The sequence below is a fragment of the Aphelocoma coerulescens genome, chromosome 2 (assembly GCF_041296385.1).
Source record: "Aphelocoma coerulescens isolate FSJ_1873_10779 chromosome 2, UR_Acoe_1.0, whole genome shotgun sequence".
NCBI classification, from domain to species: domain Eukaryota; kingdom Metazoa; phylum Chordata; class Aves; order Passeriformes; family Corvidae; genus Aphelocoma; species Aphelocoma coerulescens.
Window position 1 is genome coordinate 4,321,647 of NC_091015.1, and position 17,941 is coordinate 4,339,587.

At 48.5% G+C, this 17,941-nt stretch overlaps 2 protein-coding genes across 3 annotated transcripts in view; one reads left to right on the forward strand and one right to left on the reverse strand.

Annotated features, from left to right (window-relative positions):
• The window catches only part of VILL (villin like), a 33,409-nt gene extending 30,718 nt beyond the window's left edge, over positions 1 to 2,691 (forward strand). Inside the window, exons 19-20 of the mRNA XM_069006313.1 lie at positions 536 to 799; positions 2,052 to 2,691. Coding sequence (XP_068862414.1) covers positions 536 to 799; positions 2,052 to 2,165 — 378 coding nt within the window. The 3' untranslated portion in view covers positions 2,166 to 2,691. The remainder of the gene's footprint in view (positions 1 to 535; positions 800 to 2,051) is intronic.
• Positions 2,692 to 5,748: 3,057 nt separating this feature from the next.
• PLCD1 (phospholipase C delta 1) overlaps positions 5,749 to 17,941 on the reverse strand; it is a 50,754-nt gene continuing 38,561 nt past the window's right edge. For both annotated transcript variants that reach the window (XM_069006315.1, XM_069006314.1), the window contains exons 9-15: positions 13,696 to 13,857; positions 12,235 to 12,391; positions 11,827 to 11,943; positions 10,286 to 10,464; positions 9,637 to 9,769; positions 7,257 to 7,406; positions 5,749 to 6,913 (exon numbers count right to left, since the gene is read on the reverse strand). In XM_069006315.1, coding sequence (XP_068862416.1) covers positions 6,795 to 6,913; positions 7,257 to 7,406; positions 9,637 to 9,769; positions 10,286 to 10,464; positions 11,827 to 11,943; positions 12,235 to 12,391; positions 13,696 to 13,857 — 1,017 coding nt within the window. In that variant the 3' untranslated portion in view covers positions 5,749 to 6,794. The remainder of the gene's footprint in view (positions 6,914 to 7,256; positions 7,407 to 9,636; positions 9,770 to 10,285; positions 10,465 to 11,826; positions 11,944 to 12,234; positions 12,392 to 13,695; positions 13,858 to 17,941) is intronic.

A 17,941-nucleotide genomic window follows, 5' to 3' on the forward strand; every position in this document is an offset into this window, starting at 1 on the left:
TTCCCCTCATCAAGAAGGGCATAACCCAGTGGGGGATCCTCCAAAGCACAAAGGAAATGAGGGCCCAGCAGTCCCAAATGCCGCTGTCACACGGGTCAGTTCTGCCCTGGGCAGGGTCAGGATGAAGGCTGGAAGGAAGTGGCAGGTTTGGATGAGGAGAGATGGCTCATCAGGGAGGGGTGTGCAGGTAATTTAGTCATTTTAGACATGGTAGACATCTAACCTCGCCTTCTGTCATCCCACATGTGCCTTCCCCTGATGTTATCTTGAGAAGAATGAGACTGCTGTAAGTATCCTCAGTTCTTTGTAAGAGCTCTCATTAGTGTGTGCTTTTAGCAGTCCTAACACCAAGGTGTAGCATTTACAGAGGCACTGCACTAACGCTTTAGTTGCGACTTTCCCCTTGCTGCTTTGGAGCTACAGACAGTCTGTGCCAGAAGTAGTCCCCTACAACTCCAGCAGAAAGATCCTGTGATCATCCCCAACTTGCTCTGCCAGAGCATCTCATCCTGATGTGTTTTCCTCCATTTGTCAGGACCTGAACAACCTCAGCCTGAACAAGAGGACCCTCAGCACTTCCAACCTGGCTGGTTCAGGTACAGCAAGTGCCTCCTCAGAGTACAAATCTCACTTCAGCCACAGTGACAGCAACAGCTACAGCAACAGCAGCAACTACAACAGCAACAGCCTCAGCAGCCCTGCCATGGTGCCCAACGGGGAAGGGATTTACTCCCGAGAGGTGCTGATGCACAGGACGGTGGATGAACTTCCAGAAGGCGTGGATCCCACTAAAAAAGAGGTGGCAGCATTGCTGGTTTGATGCCTTTCTAACTTAACCTGGAACTGGCTAAGTGTACTTTAGACTACTGAGTCCTGCTCAGACTCAAGGGGACACTGGCAGGACACACAGGTGTCACCAAAAGCAGGAGCTTCGTGTGAGGAAATTCATAGAATGGACTGGGTTGGAAGGGACTTTAAATATCATTTAGTTCCAACTCCCTGCCGTGGACAGGGACACCCTGTGATGGTTTTAGCCTAGTTGAAGTAATTATGGGGGTTTTATGGCAGAAAAAAAAATTTAAATAGTAATTTTTAAAAAATGTTTTCATCTGGTAATGTTGTTTTGCTCTGCCACCCAACCTCTGTCCTCACAGGGACAGGGGGACAAGGTGTCACAGCTGAGAACAAAGCCAGAATTTGCATTTTGCTTGAGCTGTAGGTGAATGTTTTCATTTGAAACTCCTCCCAGAAGGGATTTTTTTTTTTTTATTGTTAGAAAGCTTGCATTTCAGCAATTTTCAATTTCAGAAGAAAGGACACATTCCAGATTTCCGATCAGCCCAAGGATTTTGGCAATGTCTGCAGCTGAATCCAAGCAAGCTGATGGGAGGGACAGAGGGTAGATTGCCTCTACTCCCTGTAATCCATGTTTGATCAATGTCTTGCTCAGCAAATCTGGCAAAGGCCAGCACCCACAGCCGGAGTCATGATCCACAGCTGGGCTCTACATGAGTTCTTCTACCCAAAATGCCAGGAAAAAACTCAACCTCCCATTCCCACAGGGCCTTTCTCAGTATCCCTGACGATCCTGCTTTCTGTAAACCATGTCTTTCCAGCAATGGGAGTGAACATTTCCAGTGAATATTTTAGGGGAGGGGAGTGAGCAAGGGGGAGATGTTTTCACTGTGAATTACTACGTAAGGAATCACCCAAACTCTGGCCAGCAGAGCTTCCCTGGTGGACCATAAATCATCCCGGCCACAGTATGATTAGCAGGGACTAAATTCCAGCCAGAGCATGCTAACTGCTCAAAACCAGAGCATCTCTTTGGGCTGGTGGGCTTTTATTTCCCTGGTGCTTTGGGAAGTGGGATGGGGAACAGTCGCTGGGATGTTCCACTTCCCACCATAAGGACAGGGAGCTGAACAGGAGCTGTTGGCCTGGAGTCAGAGGTCAGCACAGCCACGGTGGAGAGGGGATGCAGCCTATGGGGGTGTCCCAGGTTCTGCAAAAGCCAAAGCTGACCTGTCCTCGCTCTCTCCTCACTGCAGTGCTATCTCTCCGATGCTGATTTCCACGACATCTTTGGGAAGTCCAAGGACGAGTTCTACCAGATGCCCAAATGGAAGCAGCAGAACGAGAAGAAACAATTTGGACTCTTCTGAGACTGCAGGGGGCATCCAATGACTCTGGGACCAACCCCTGCTCCCTTAGGAGCTGCACAGAAGACGTGCAGGCATTTGCTCAATGATCCAAACCCAGCACCCCAATCCAACGCAGTTATTCCAGCAGCCACTGTTCAGGAGATGGCTCCTTTCTCCCTGCAAACCCAGAACCCCAGGAGGCAAAACCTTTTTCAGAAACAGCTTGACAGGACTGTTTTGCCTCTTCCTGACACTTTATTGCTGATAGCCACAAAGAGAAGTGTGTGCCATGCAACAGCGTTGTAGCCTCATCTTTCCTCTCCCTTTTGCAAATTGCCATGTGCATGAGGCCATGATCTTCCTTCATTTGTAGAAGTTTAAAATTAGTCATGACAAAGGCCATTTGCAGCTGCTGTGTAAATTCTGGGTGGGGAGAAGAGAGGGAAGCCCTAAGAGGATGGAGGGGGAGCCTTGAGGTGAGGAAAAAGGTAATGGAGTAGCCAGCTGCCCAATGGGGTAGTCTGTGGAGTGACACAGTAGCTCTGCCCCTAGTTGTAAAAAAACTACTCATCAAAGAACAGCAAGAATCAGTTCTAGATTAACATGCATAGCCCAGGGCAGGTAAAACACATGAGAACCTGGTTTGGGGAAAAAAAGCACTTACTATGAGCATATTTATTAGCTGATCTATTTCAAGAGGATGATGGCACTAAAGGCTAGACACAAATATCGATTTTTGACTGCCAGTCAAGACTCTCTCTACTTTCTTCTCATTCAGACAGCATCTGCAATCTCACCTGGCCTCCCTGACCATTCACCCAGGTGAATGTCAGAGTCCATCTGCCCACAGACCAGAGGCTCGAGGAAGCCAGGAGGGTTTTGGGTATGACCTGAGGCAGAGGGTGTCCTACTGATGGTTTTATCAGGGCTCCATCCCTGTGATGTCCGTGGGGCTGAGAGTGCTGGTTCCACACTATGGGATCAGTCTGAATGGAGAGGGCAGAGGGAAATGTGAGCAATCTGTGAGTACAGGATAAAACTGTAAACTAAAGGAAGAAACACCGCCTTAAAAACTCAGACAATGTGGGTTTGCAGCTTTACTCCATTTCCAACCTGATCAGTGATTCCAAATAAACATCCAGCAGCAGCAGCAGCCCTGGAAGTGTCCTTGATCAGCGTGGGGGGGGTTAGGATGGCAGCAGATGAAAGGTCTGCAGGGCCACAGATCCTTCAAACACCCGGTCATCGATGGAATTTCAGAATTTTTTTTTGAAAAGTAAAGAAAAAGCTGAGGAGGTGGGGCCCTTTTTGTTCCCAGACACCCCATGTATCCTGCTCCTGAAGCCCCATTGCCAATGAGCAGCAGCACCTGAGTATTCAGCAGTTGGCCTGACTGCCCAGCCCAGCTGCAGGGATGTGGGGATGGAGCTGGGGAGCTCCAGGCTGGTGACTGAGGGGTGAAGAGCTCTCACTCAACACCCAGGACCACATCATTGTGCTGAAGTGTCACCATCTGGCTGGGCTGCAGCAGGGACCTCCAGGTGACGGGGTCTTCTGAATAGAACTTTGTGTTTAAGAATTGGTACTAACATCAGATAACCCCCATTATGTTCCTGCCACCACTTCATCCCATTTCTGCTTGAGGGTCCAGCCCAAAATCCACTGAAATCCCCTGTGCAGAGTAAGTTAAGCATCAAGCAGAGACGTAAATCAGCTGAATTACCTGTGTGATTGCTCCTGTTGTGTTCACACGAGATGCAATCAGTGCACATTACCCACATTTCAACCTCTGTTGGCACTGCTGGTATCAGCAATATTTGCCTTGCCCCACTGGGGAGTGCTGACAGCTCCCAAACTAATGAATTGCCTGTGCTCCTCAGTAAGATGCAGGAATGCCACCTACCTGTGGGCCTAACGAGCTTCACACAATCAAATGAAGACCAGAAAAAATATAGTCAGATTAGGGAGATTAGGCCAGTTTGCTACAAATTGTTTTCATTCCTGTGGCCACCAGGATCACCAACACAAGTGGAGTGCTCCTGCCAGCACTCAGAAACCAGCCTGGGATTTCACAGACCACGGAGCCTCCTGATATCTGGGCCTGATGGAAAGTGCTGCTGCTCTCCTCATGGGAGAGTTGCTTTTACTCCCTGCCTCTGATCTCTAAAGCAAAGATCCTCTCTCACCTCCTCCCTTCCATGCCTTTTGCTGTGATGTTAGTGCCAATGTTCTGTTTCTGCTGCTCTTTTCCCCAGAGCTCTTCCCTCCTGTGGGGGCTCCACCACTTCCTAATCTGCTCAGAGATGAGCTCACTTAATAACAACAGGGATCATGTCCCTTCCTTAGGGGAGAGAGAAGACCTTGCAGCATTGTTATCATGCTCTGCCCATCCCATCTCCATCTCTCCTTTCCCACCTGGCTATAGCAGCTTTCCCCCAGCTGTTCCTACCTGATGAGGGATGTTTTCTCTTCCCATGGGTTTTGCCTCCTACCTTCATTTAACTGCACAACAGGCAGAGGAAAACCCAGCCTCTCTGTGCAATCAATCCAAGCCCACCCTGACCCTGGCATCCTGGTTCCCTGCTTCTCTAGTGCCGGCCACAGCAGGCAGGTGAGGGCTTTAGCTCAATAATCCGACTGAAATCTAATCCTGCCACCCCAAAAATGCAAATAATGTGTTCACAGCCAACCCAGCAGGCTGATCTGACTTCACAGAGTCACACAATCACTGAATGGTTTGCACTGGGAGGGACCTTAAAGATCATCCAGTTCCATGGGCAGGGACACCTTCCTCTATCCCAGGTTGCTCAGAGCCCCAGCCCAAGTGGCCTGGAACATTTTCAGAGATGGGGCATCCACAACTCCTCTGGGAAACCTCTCCCAGTGCCTGTCTGCCCTCACAGGGAAGACTTTCTTTCTAACTTTCCCCACAAGAGCTGGTGCTGAGACAAGTGAGGGGGCAGGACCACTTCTGACCACCTTCACCTATGGTCTTCATCCCATGGCTCCCTAAAACAAAATGCTGAGAGCACACTGGGGGCAGGGACCAAATGCAGGCTGTCCCTGGGTGGGATTCAAGGATGTTCCATCCTTGGCCTTCCAATGTGTCTCAAACAACGTGTCCCATCCCAGAGGGGAGCTGGGCTAGCCCACGTCACTGCAGGGCCCTGTGCTCTGCCTCGCTGGCCACTCCTGAGCTCTTCCACCTGCTGGTGGCTAATGCAGTATCAGCCTTTGAGGTGTGGGTTTAATTCACATTTAATCTGGCAATGGTTTACAACATCACAGGGTATTGTAGTGAAGAGGAAAATCAATGTGTCCAGCAACATTTACTGCAGCACAGCAAACTCCATGGAGGACTAAAAGAGACCCAGCTTTGCAATAGGCCTAAGATCACTAAAGCCAGGATATTGTGGATTCAAAAAATAAGCTGACTGGAATATGTTTAAAAGGACAATAACATCTTTGGTATCAGCCCCTCATCTTCACCACCAGGGATTAAAACCCCCAGAAAGTCTGACAACTTAAGAAATTAAGCAGGTCAATCTCCAAATTCATGTATGTTGCATTCAAGTAGGACAAAGAGGCAAATGGCAACAAGTAATTGAACTCTTCCAGAACTTTTTTTAAACTTTTAATAGTCTAACATACTGTTAGTAACACAATTGGCACTTCAAAATATATATTATTTTATTTCAATAACATTCCCTTAACTCTGTAGCTCTACTTGAAGACAAATCACTCGTCACCATAAATACTGTGTTGTTTTCAAAACACTCTTGTGCTGGGTTACCTCTACAGTGCAACTGGGACCTGCTAGCACTTAAAACATCTACTTCCTCTCTGTTAAAAAATGACATTTTTCTGTAAAAACACAAAGTTTTACTGTATTTAAAAAAAAAAAAAAGCCTTGCTGTCAGTTGAGCGTGTTTCCACTGTCTCTGGCAAAACACATTCTCTGAGGTCCCTTTGAGTGGGTTTCACTTTGGGTCAGAGGGAAATCTGCTGTTCAGCAGCTTCTTTCTCCTTCACAGGATGAGAGGCAGGCTTTGAATGCAAAGTGGCCTGGCCAAGAGCCAGGCACACAGGCAGAGTAGTGCTCATGTATTTTTTATTACAACACAAAAGGAAACTCGGGTTACATAACACGGGCCTTTGTAGTGCAGCTTTCTTTTTTAATCTGTAACAGAAAGAAGGGGAATCGTGTCCCTGTTTAGGACTTCATATGCTGAGAGATGGCTGACACCTGCAGTTGCAAGAAGTCACCTGGCACCTGGCCACTGATTGCAGTGCTGAGGGCGACTTTTCCTTGCACAGATGTTGGGTGCTTTGCCCAGATGCCTGACCGAGCCCAACCCAAGGGCTGTACTTCACTAAAAAGGAGTCCCTATCCTCTCGCTAAAAGCAACATTAAAAAAATCTAAATAAAGTGAACTAAAACCACAGCTGGATTGGTCGAATAGGTACAAAAGGATTAATTTCAACAGCAGCATTAGGATGTTTCCAGCACGCAGCAGGGAGAAGGTCGATGGCTGTTTCACATCAGGGGTCCTACGGAGCACCGAGTGCTGCTCCAGGGAAGGTGCTGGGGACTGACCCTGGCACTGGCAGAGTTCACACACTGAATTCCTTCCAGGTCTGTAAGGAGGCTCACTGTGGCCTGGAGGAGCCAGGCTGCCACTCAGAGTCCTGGATATTGACATACACAAAGAGGGTGGAGGAGGAGTACGGGTCTCCATTCTTGGTCAGGAGATGGATGTGGCGATAACCTGGAAGCAGACCCAGATGGAAAATGGCCTTTAGTCCAGTTGGAGAAGTATTTGCTAACGTTTGCCAGGACCCTGCACAAACATCTCCCAGTCTCAGAGCATTTTGTTCCCAGTTTCCCACAAGATCCTGAACAGGCAGGTCCCAGGGGCACAGCTCTGAGGGTGGGTAGCAACATTCCCAAGGCCTCTGGTGACAAGGGGAACCCTTCCCCAGAGACAGTATTAACAGCTGCCCAAAAAATCCATTCTGACCCAAGCTGTGATTGATCTAGACCACTCCTCCAGGACACTGGAGCTTCCCAAAGGGCTCACTGGCTGTGAGGTGCAGAGAGCAGAGCCTTACCTTGCTTCAGACTGGTGAAGGGAAGGGTGTACTGCCCGATGAAGTCATTCTTGGTCGACATGTCAAAGTCTTCCACCACAAACCGGACCAGGGCAAGTGCAGGGACCTCAATGTCAAATGTAAACTCTTCGTTCCAGTTTGGGTTAAAGCCTGGGGAACATAGACAAGAACGGAGGTCAGAGATGTCGGCAGTAAGAATGGTGGTCCGAGGTGTTTGCAAATGGATGGAGACTTTTCCTGACTGTCAACCTAATTTGACCCAGACCAAGGCTCTCAGGAGGTGCCAAGACCCTTGTTCCCAGCTTTGATATTGTGATTTGCTACTTGGAACTAACAAATCCTTCAGCTTGGGCTGTTCACTGCAGAACTTGGTCCTAGAAAGGAGTGAGGAGCCGGAGAGGGGAGGAACTCAGCTCTGCTCCACAGGCTTTTGCTGGCTGGTACATGGATGTCTTTGGTTGCTGTTGGACCAGATGCAAACTTTTACAGCCCTAAACCAGGGGAGGGAAGAGAGGAAAGCTGTGCTTTTGTGTTGAGACAGCCTTCTGGGGCCTTAAGCCTCTCCAACAGCTTGAGACACACCCATCTGACCACCACCCTGTGCCCCAATTTCCCTGTCTGCAAGAAAAGTTAATGAGGAGTGTCTGATTACAAAAAGCATCATCAAGTTTGGATAAGGATCATGTGGTCCAGAATCACAAAGCAAACAAAACTGAGACCAACACACAAGAAATGTAGAACAAGCTCAGGGCTCTCTCTCCAGGTCATGGCAGGTGCAGTGTCAATAAACCACTCCCCAGAAGCAAACAGGAGAGGACATCCTGCTGGAAACCCTGCTGCCTGTGCAAAGCAGAGACCAAGGACAGCAAAATGTCACCTGGAGCCTGCTGGTCATGCAGGGTTTGTGATTCAGCAGGAGACAGGGATCTTTCATCTGGCCCTGAAGGTGCTGAGATGTGCCTGTGGACTTGTGCCAGTGCAAAATACCTGTGGTGTGCTGGGACACTTTATTTGGACTTCTATAGGATTAAATCGACTGTACTGCTTAGTGAACACATTGACACCCTCCATCCTCGGGAAAAAAAGTGTTGCTGATTCCATGGGAGCAGAAATGAAAGTTGAGGTTAAGTCACTGGTCCTGGCACAGCAGGTTTCACTGTAGTGGCAGCAGTGGGGGATTCTCAGCTCATCTCAGTGCCACAGCGAGATGCTCAGAGCTGCAGAGCCAGCAGGTTCCCACAGCCCATCAAGCTCCACAGCTCCACTGTTTGTGACCTGATCTGTGTGTGCCACACCCTGGTTCAGTCCCACCAACAGAGAATCACAGCATCATTTAGCTTGGAAAAGACCCCCGAGTCCATTGAGTCCAACTGTAAAACACCAAACCAGGTGAGCAGCTGAAGCGTGGTCACACACCTGAAACCCCAGCCCATGACAGGCAAACCCCTCTCTGCAGCTGCCCCTTTCCATCAGGGGTGTTTTCATCGTTTGATTTGCTTTCCACAAGGCAGCACTTATCATTCCAGCCTCACTCTAGTATTGCCCCTGCCAGCCAAGGGCTGGCCGTGGGGCTGGGAGTGCTCAGCAGCCCTGAGCAACAGGCCTGGCAAGTCTGAAACGTTCCCTACACAACTTTCACTTGACAGGCTAGAAAAATTATTGTAGGTGACGGAAATGGCCGTGAGATTTAGGAGCCAGGCCAGGTTTATTCAAACAGGAAAGAGGAAAAGGGAAACATTGTTAGCAGGCAGGAAAATATGCACCAGCTTTCCAGTGCTTGGCTCTTACTCCACACAGAAAAGCAGAGCGTGTGTGTTTGTGCAGAAGGCCATAATATTCAAACCCTCACCGCACAGAGGGGAGTCACAGCCATGTCTGACTGATAAGAAATGGCCCTCCAACTTTTGAGATATTCAGATTTCATCTGGGCAACACCCTGAGCAGTTTGAGTAAACTTTGTATGGCCCTACTTTAGACAGAGGCTGGAACAGAGAGCTCTGAAGTTCCCTGCAACATCAGTCCTTTGTGAGTTTGTGACATTGTCAGGATACAATCAGCCCCACAAGAAGCTTCCTCTGGGAAGATCCTGGTGAGAACCTCTGCACCCCAGGTCAAATCCAACTGCTTTGGGGTAAAGAGCACTTCCAAAGCGCTAGCTCTGCAAATCTGGCAGCCAGCCCCAAAGAACTCACGTGGCTGATGTTGTTTTACAGGGAATTTCTGTCTCCAAACAACAGAAGAAGAATAACACCTCGTGTATCTGCTTAGTGGGGGCAGGCTTGGGTGCCCCGGGCAGGTCTGGCCACAGGGCAGCAGTCTTGCCAAGGAACAGAAAAGGGTTCCTGCTCATGGGAGCACAGCTTGGAGGAAACCCCCTCACCATTGTTTTCGATGACTTTGGTCTGCTTCTTGTTGTTGTCCTGCTGGACACCATGGATCTCTATCGTTACCTTGGGATCCACAATGGAGTTTTTGCTCTTGTTCACCTTTGGCAGCTGCTGACCAGAGATTATCTGTGGAGGAAACAGAGGAAGAGGTCAGGACATCACTAGGAGGGGGGGCTGCCTGGAAAATTCCCTCTCCTTCCCCAGGAGTGCAGGATCTGCTGTGAGAGGCTGGTGCTGTCATTTCAGAGCCGGTGCTGTGACATCCTTCACAGGAAGCTGTCATGAGCTAAAGCACCTAAGGAACCTAGCTCCAGCCCAGTTGTCTGGGACAGACAACTTTTCTGACTGTCCCCACAGTGATCAGCTGGCATTTGGGAACACCAGAGGTGACTGCTGATTGCATGTCTGCCTGCACGGTTCTGGAACGACAGCGAATATTGTCATTAACCTATTGCCCAACATTAAACATGTCAGTAGATCCCTGGAGGATCCAAGTCCATGAGAGCCCCCAGATGTGGGAAATCAGCAGGGTTAGGACAACATTGCAAAAAAGGATCAGAAGAAGGAGAAGGTAGAACCTACATGCCCCCCCCCCCCCCAAAAGTGGATGTTACTGAGATGTTTTCTGATTTCTATTCTTACTTTAAGCAGGAGCCTCTTCTTTGTCCCCCATGTTCCTTCTGTGATGGATTTTGGATTGAATTTGGTTTGCTCATCCCGGAGGAATTCCGGCTTTAAGACATACCCAGAAAACCCATTGTCCTGGAACCGACCCTGGTACACATCCATTTCTGTGCCTGCTGTCTGGAAATTTAGGGCAACTGCAACATAAATAAATAACTTCAGTCACTCAGATAAATCAATAGGAATCTTTTCATGCTAATTCTGTTCCATGAAACTGCACTTCATGGACATAAACATTGGCTTTTTCACGCTTCAAAGAGCAGTGGTAAACTCTGACCCTCACAGCCTGCTAGCACTGAGGATTTCTTGCATTCAGAGATGACAGAGACAGGAGGAGCCATTACAGCCATCCTGCCTTCCCCAGGATCAAAAATTGTCCTACATGGAATTTATGCCACCTAGAGCAACTGCATCTTTTAGATAAATCTCTTCATTTCTCTACTGAAGGAGCTCTCTCCTGCAGTGAAGCCAGCAAATCCCTCAGATAACTTCTCTGGTTATTTAGCCTCATTATAAAACCTCCTTTCCAGCCCAGATCTGCCTGTTTTCATTTGCCATTCCGAGGGGCATCGATGCCTCTGTTTGGACTGGAGAGCTCCTCATTGTCTGAACTCCTCAGGTGGCAGCACAGAAGCTGTGATCAAATCACCTCTTTATTGTCTGCTGCCCAAAATAGATCAAGCTTCACTGGTGTCCTAACACCAAGCACATTCCTTGTATTGTTCCCAATTTGTCAATATCTTTTTTAAAGGCCTTGATGTAAAACCTGGAACACTCTCTGTGAACAGCCTCACTGACATCACACAGGGAGTGCATGTGGGCCCCAGCAGCTCCTCAGTGCTCCCTTGATTTCCTCCACGATGATTTTGACATCCTTAGCAAAATCTAAGACATCTCTTAAGACACAAAAATTTATCCTGGTCCTGGGTCCTTCACACCCTGTCATATTTGAAGGCTGAAAGCATTTTAAGGCACTCCCCTACTTTTCCACCTGCAGCAAGACTTTGATAACTGCAGTACACTGGTTTTACTGGGAGCTGCAAATACTCAGGGCTTCTGAAAAATCTTATTTTGGGTGTCCAAATACTGAATTCAGGTCAGATAAGGCATGCAGGTCTGCCCTTACTGTACCCCAAGGGAACTGATGGTGCCTCCCAAGGACTGTCCAGCATCCAGGCAGGGCAAGGGGTGCTACCTGCAGGACCCACAGAGTTCATGCTCCCTCCCTGTTTTTTAAATGGCAGTAACTCTGCTGACAGTGAAATTGCAGGGATTTGCACATTAATGTGCAGAAAAGCCTCTCCTAGTGGATTTGTGGTGAGCCAGAAGATGGTCTATGGAAAGTCACTGGGCATTGTTTGGAAAGCTGGCTTCTCCCAGTGACTGCTGAGCCTCCAGCTGCAAAGGGCTTGAGATTCTGCTTCAGCTGAAGCCCCTCCACAGCCAGGTCATGGGTGACCCAGACAGGTGAGCCCCTCCAGCCTCCCAGAGACACCCACCGATCTGGCAGCCGACATTCCACAAGTCCACGGGGCTGTAGTTGGAAGAATCCGTCCTCCAGCCTGCAGGGTAGATACGGCTCAGGTGCCTGATGTTGTGATGAATAAAACTGGTTCCTACAGAGAAAGAAAAAACCAGAAGAAAATGGCCCTTTCAGTGATGGGGCTACTTCTATCTCTTCTTGCTGCTGCTGTGTGTTCCCCTCTGCCTGGCAAGTCTGGCTGAATGAGAACCACCTGCAAAAATGCCCTTCTTGGTAACAGCCCTGAGGATATTAAGTTCTTCACACTGTTTCTCAGTAACATGCATGACCAAAGAGATCATAACCCATGTCTTTGGGATGCCTTTTCCACCAGCAGCTGTCTGTTTTTGGGGAACAGGGACAGAGGAGGGCAGAACACACGCACCAGACTCCTGGGCCAGTTTCAGAGCTTTGCTCTCCGAGAATGATGACATCTCGTAGAAAGCCCGAGGATGGTTTGGGTCATCAAAGCCTTCAAAATGGACACTCTTGCAGTAGACAACTGTGTCTGACAGCTCCTTAGCCAGCTTCAAGGTGTCACTCTAGAAACAGGAGAGCAAGAGGTTTGTGGGGAGTTTTTGCTGTCGTGCTCAGAAGTGGTAATCGTGTTTTCTCTGTAGGACCCTTGGGGCTTCTCTTCTCCACCTTTTCACATGGAAAGGATGCACACTCTCAACACTCAGTGGCTGCTGGTGTGCCCTCTGTGTCACCCTGTGCAGGAAAGGGTGGAAAAGAATTCCCCCTCTGTTGGTAGGATGCTCTTCCCACTGCTCTCTGCAGGGTCACTTGTATTTCAGCACCCATGTCTGTCTCCAGGTGCTAAACCTTATAACACAGCCTTAACAATGACTCTTCCATACTGTCCTGGTCCCAGGCATGCAAACTTGGAAATAAAGGGAACAGAAGGATGTTTTGGCCTTCCCAGAGCTTGGGCTTTTCCCCCTTGAACTAGGGAGTTCTCACAATGCTTTGATGACTCCAACTCCACAGCCACATTCACTGGTGCAAGTGAGAGTCCCCAGCTCCCACCAGGGGCAAGAAGATAAAATGACAGATGTCAAAATAATGTACATGTTATTGACTAGAGATCAGAGAGATAAGTAAGACCCTCAAAGAGTGAGCAAATCATCACAGAGAAGCACAGATTAGACAGGTCCAGAAGCAACACCAATCAGTTTTGCCATCAGTGGGGCTGAATGTGTCTGTGTCACCTATGAACCCACTCTGTGAGGGATATGGGCTTCACAAGGACATGAACTCTGGAAAAATCCATTTCCTCACATGATGGGGCAGAACACTTGTGTAAAGGCCAGCCTCTTCCTCCCAGAAATCATCACACAAATTGCTTTAGTAACTGACCACCCCTTCCCCACAGATCTTCCCTCCTCCAGGTCAGAAACAAACAGCCAGTGCAGGTGTATCCCAAAATGAGACTGCAAAAGCCAAAGTCATGACTGTCCCATGACAAAGAGATTTCTGGAAATAAGACAGAGATTGAATATGTGCCCTTCCACTGCTTCCATAAATGCTACACGGTCTGTCCCCACTGCAGTCTCATTTTAGAGAAAGAAGCCAACCTTTGTGCTTGACTGGCTCTGTAAGATCTCTGTTTGTGCTTGGGACAGAGATCATTAAGCTGAGCAAGCACCAGGATCCTCAGCCCCAGCAATTTCAACAATTCACCCTTCTACATCCCCAGCTGAGTAGCTGAAACCACACTGAGACCTGTCTTGGGTGGGAACACATGAAAAATTGTATTTCAACTGATTTTCTTTGTTTCTTTCTTTAGGTGTGGTACAAAACCTATCTAAAAAGTGATTTCCCAGTGGTTACTTCTTTCACTTACCTTCCCCTTCTGCTCTACCTTGGTCTTCACAGATTCATCTTCAATTTCAGCTGCTTCATCTTCATCAGAGACATCCTCAGCCTCCAGGTTGTTGTTCCCATTTACGGGATCCTCCTGCCTGCTCAGCTTCTTGCCTTTCACCAGGATCTTCCCTTTCAATTGCTGCACAAGGAAAAGTGGACAAAATATCTGGTGGTTAGAAAAGGTTCTGGCCCACCCTGAAAAAGTCCCTCACTGCAACCAGGGCTTTTACAGTTGCATCAGTGACTCATTATTATCCACAGATACAGGTAAAAGTAAGTCTGTTTTTACACTGAGGCCCTGCCCTGCCTCTGCCCAGCCTCTGAGACCACAATCATGAGTGTGAAAACCCCAGAGAGCCCAGTGATTCCCCTCTGCTATAAAACTGACCACCCCCTCAACCAGACAACTTAACAGTTGTGCTGTTAAAGACAATTAAAATATGAAATTTGTGGCACCATTTTTGCCTGTCTGTGTGGCCTGTTGTTTAAACCACCCCTCGCTCTGCAGTGTGTGGTTATAAACCCATGCACCACTCAGGAAACTGTGTGAGATCCAAGCAGGGGCTGAGGCAGTGCAGCCTCTGCTCCACAGACATTTTCATGGGGAGGGAGGTCCAATAAGTTCTGGACAGGTGCTTTGTGCACAGCAGACATGGAATTTTAATACGTGAGGGATTTTGCAGGTGAAGCCTTAGGGTGCTGACAGCCTCAGGAGGAGTTCCCAGACCCCTTTCAAAGCTACATCCTCTTCTGGGAACAGCTTCTCCTGCCACTGCTCCAGTGGTACAACGCTGACCACAACCAGCAGCACGCGCCAGGGTATCACAGCTGGGAGCAGAGGGAGTCCAGGGAGCACATTCCTTGTGCTGAATCAATTCTTTCCAGCCTCTTTCAAGGTTCACATAAAACCCCTCATCGCTGATGTATCCTTTGTGCAAGCCCTGGCTGTGGGAGGAAGGCTGGAGCCTGGAGAGGGATGACTTAGAGCCCAAACAAGGCAGCAGCAATGCTTGGGACAGGGAGAAGTATTGAGAAAGGGGGCTGGGGGCAATCTCCAGGTGTGTGGGTTATGCCTTAAAATCAAGAGCACCACTAGACCTGGCAGCTTCCAGGAACAGGAGATTTGCTGCCACCTGGATGTGTTTGGTACTTCTAGCTTTGGAAGGCACAAGATATTCCAGAAAAATTCCGTCTTGGAATTAGCCAGTACAACCCCTCAGCCTGTGTAGCACGTTCCCCTTTCCTTAGCAACACCCTATATTTGCCTTTTTCTGCAACAGCAAAAGCAACAAAACCCCACCACATTCAAATGACAGGACTGTGGAAAACCAAGAATCTTTTATAAAACAACACAGGCATTTTCAAAGGACATGATTCCCCCTTTGTGGGTTCAAGCAAATTGCATCACGTCTTTACAGAGACCAGCCCCACTCCTCACCACCTGGCAAAGCTGTGGATGGAGCTGGGTTTGAGCAGAAATCTGACACTGGCACCTGAGGCAGCAGCCAAGAGCATTTTTATTCAGCTACCACAAATAAGCTGTTTACACTGGGGCACTTTCCCTGTCACTCAAAACCTACACTCAAAGGAGCAGTCAGAGCATAGCAGTACCCACCTCCCCATCCCCACACCATCCTCCCAGCCCTCAGCCCTCTTCCAGGCACAGCTCTGCTCTGTTTCTTCACATTCATGGCTGGGAGATTTTCAGAGCCTCACTTCAGTCTGCTGCTCTCATGTCCCTTCCCACCCTCCTGCATCAACACCCAGCTCTACACTGTTCTTCCACCACAAAATCCAGTTCTGTGTGAGCTTTTAGGCTCTGCTCAACACTTGGGAAGGACAAGCCTGGAAGGATTGCACTGGAGACAGTGAGGAGAGGCTGAGAGCAGCCCCTCTTGTCCTTTGCAGGCTGCAAATACCATCCTGGTATTTAATATATTATCTGCCTTTGCTTTCTAATGCCCCAAAAGAAATGTTATTGCCACAACTCAGCAGTGGAGAACTAAGGATAAGGTATTTGGGGCAGTCCCCTTCATTCTTAATTGCCAGCAGGTAATTAAGCTTTTTAAGCTTCTCCCATTCAGCCTGCACAGCAAGTGGGAGGTGCAATTTCTGACCAATCCTACATGGCTGAAGAACATCACAAGGGAAGGCACAGCAACACAGCCTGCACTGTATCTCCTCACCACAGCCCACTCCAGGGCTGCCAGCAGCAGGTCCTCAGTGCTGCTGTTATCCTGTCTAGCCTGTGGTTCCTCTGGGAAACCTTGGATATGGGGCAGAAGCACCCCATGGACACAGGGACACTGCTCCTATGTGTACAAGGGAGAGCAGCCCATGTGCCACCTAACTCAGAGGAGATCCATTTGATAATTTGTCCACAACAAGGAGTGAGACTCGCCCCAAAGCGAGGCATTTTCATTCCCATTTCCTGCAAAAGGTGCTATCCTATAGTAGCATTGCAGTGAATCCCCTCTGCAGAGGAAGCAAAGTTCTAAATCTGAGAGTTTATCTTCTTTATCGAGGTTTTAAATAAGCTGATACAGACAGACAAACACACATGTGCCCTTGCTCCATCTCACTTGGTTCCCTTTCATGTGATATTAAGTATTTCTAGCCTGAGGCAAAAGACACTCACCTCATCAGTTCAGCTCTGTTGAGCAGATCCCTTGTCTTAGGAGGAAGCAAAAGCTGAAATACTCAATAAATATTCTCCAAGTAGACCATAAAGCCATTCCAGCTGTCTGTGGCATGCCCAAGGTGGAGTACAACCTCAGGAAAGGCTACAAGGACACTGGACTGCCCTGAGAATACACAGTGGAACGGCTGCTGGAACAGAGGCAACCCTTCTTCACATGCCCTATAAATGGCATTCCCTAGTCCCCAGAAATGGAGCTCCCCTGCTCTCCCACCTTTTCCACTGCACACTGAACAAGCTCAGCTCTGCAGGTGAAATGGTTCTGACACATTGGGACATGGAAACCATCTTAAAGGAAAGCACTGTTTTGATCAGAAGCAGCAGAGCTATAATGAGCAGAGGATTTTAGAAGATCTGCATACACAGGTTTATCCTACCTGTAAGCTTCCTGCCCCTAAGAGCAACCCAAGAGCCACGGCAAAGTCTGAATTCCAGTTTTCATCTCAGTGGGAATGGAAGATTTGTAAAGTGATCCACCTCAACAAACTTTCTGTGGCTTCAACACCTCCTTTAGAGTCAACAGAGAGAACCAAACACTCCCAGGGTGTGATTCTTCCTGTTTGCACAAACACTGAGGAGGAGGCGGACCACACCTCCAGCTCCTCTGACTTTCTCCAAGGAGCCCTAAGTGAAGTGCTCAGGAACATGGATACACAGGGTCTGAGCACTGCCACCTGACATCCCACTCTCAGAATGAGGATATCCATCTCTCCAGGCTTCTGAGAAGCTGTGAGGAATAACACGTTCACATTCACGAGGAGATGCGCAGATCAGATCCGCTAAGTGATATCACATCTGTGCACGTCCTTCAGCTGCAAACTGAGGTGTTGCACCAGCAATGAGTGGCACCAGGAAAGGGAAAGAAACACATTACTGAGGAGGTTTTGGAGGATTGAAGGAAACTCAGCTCAAGAACTTCACTCAAGAAGAATTGGCCCTGGCAGACCCCTGTGCAGGTCAGGGATGGGGCAGAAGGGCAACAACCCACCAGCAGCAGAGACTGGATCAGCTCTGTCCTACAACCCTCGTGCTGCCTGGAGCTTTCATGTGGCTTTTGGCCTTTCATCCTACAGCCTTTAATTCACTATTGGGACCTAAAGACAGCATCTTGGGGGAGATATTTAGATAATCTGTGTAGCGCAATAGTGTTCCTGAATGGAGCCTAATAAATCAGATGCCTGCCCCAGGCTGTGGTATAAATCATTAGCACAAATCCAAACTGTGTCAATCTTCCTTTAATTACTGACGTTGCCCTGCTGACACAACCGGCAGCAATCCTTCAACTGCTTGTGTTTACAGCCTTCAGCTTTTTGCTCAGTGGCAGATTCCACCCTTTTCCTGATATTAAAAATACCTTGTTGTCCCGGGTTTGTTCATGTCAACGTCACAAAGGAGTGGAAAAGCCAAGAGGTTCCTGGTTTGTTTTTCCCTCATGTTTCAGTTTCAATGTATTTTACACCCAAAAAAAGTCATCATTTCAGCCCTTTGCACTGTCCTACTTCACATTAGCAGGAAGGCAGAGGAA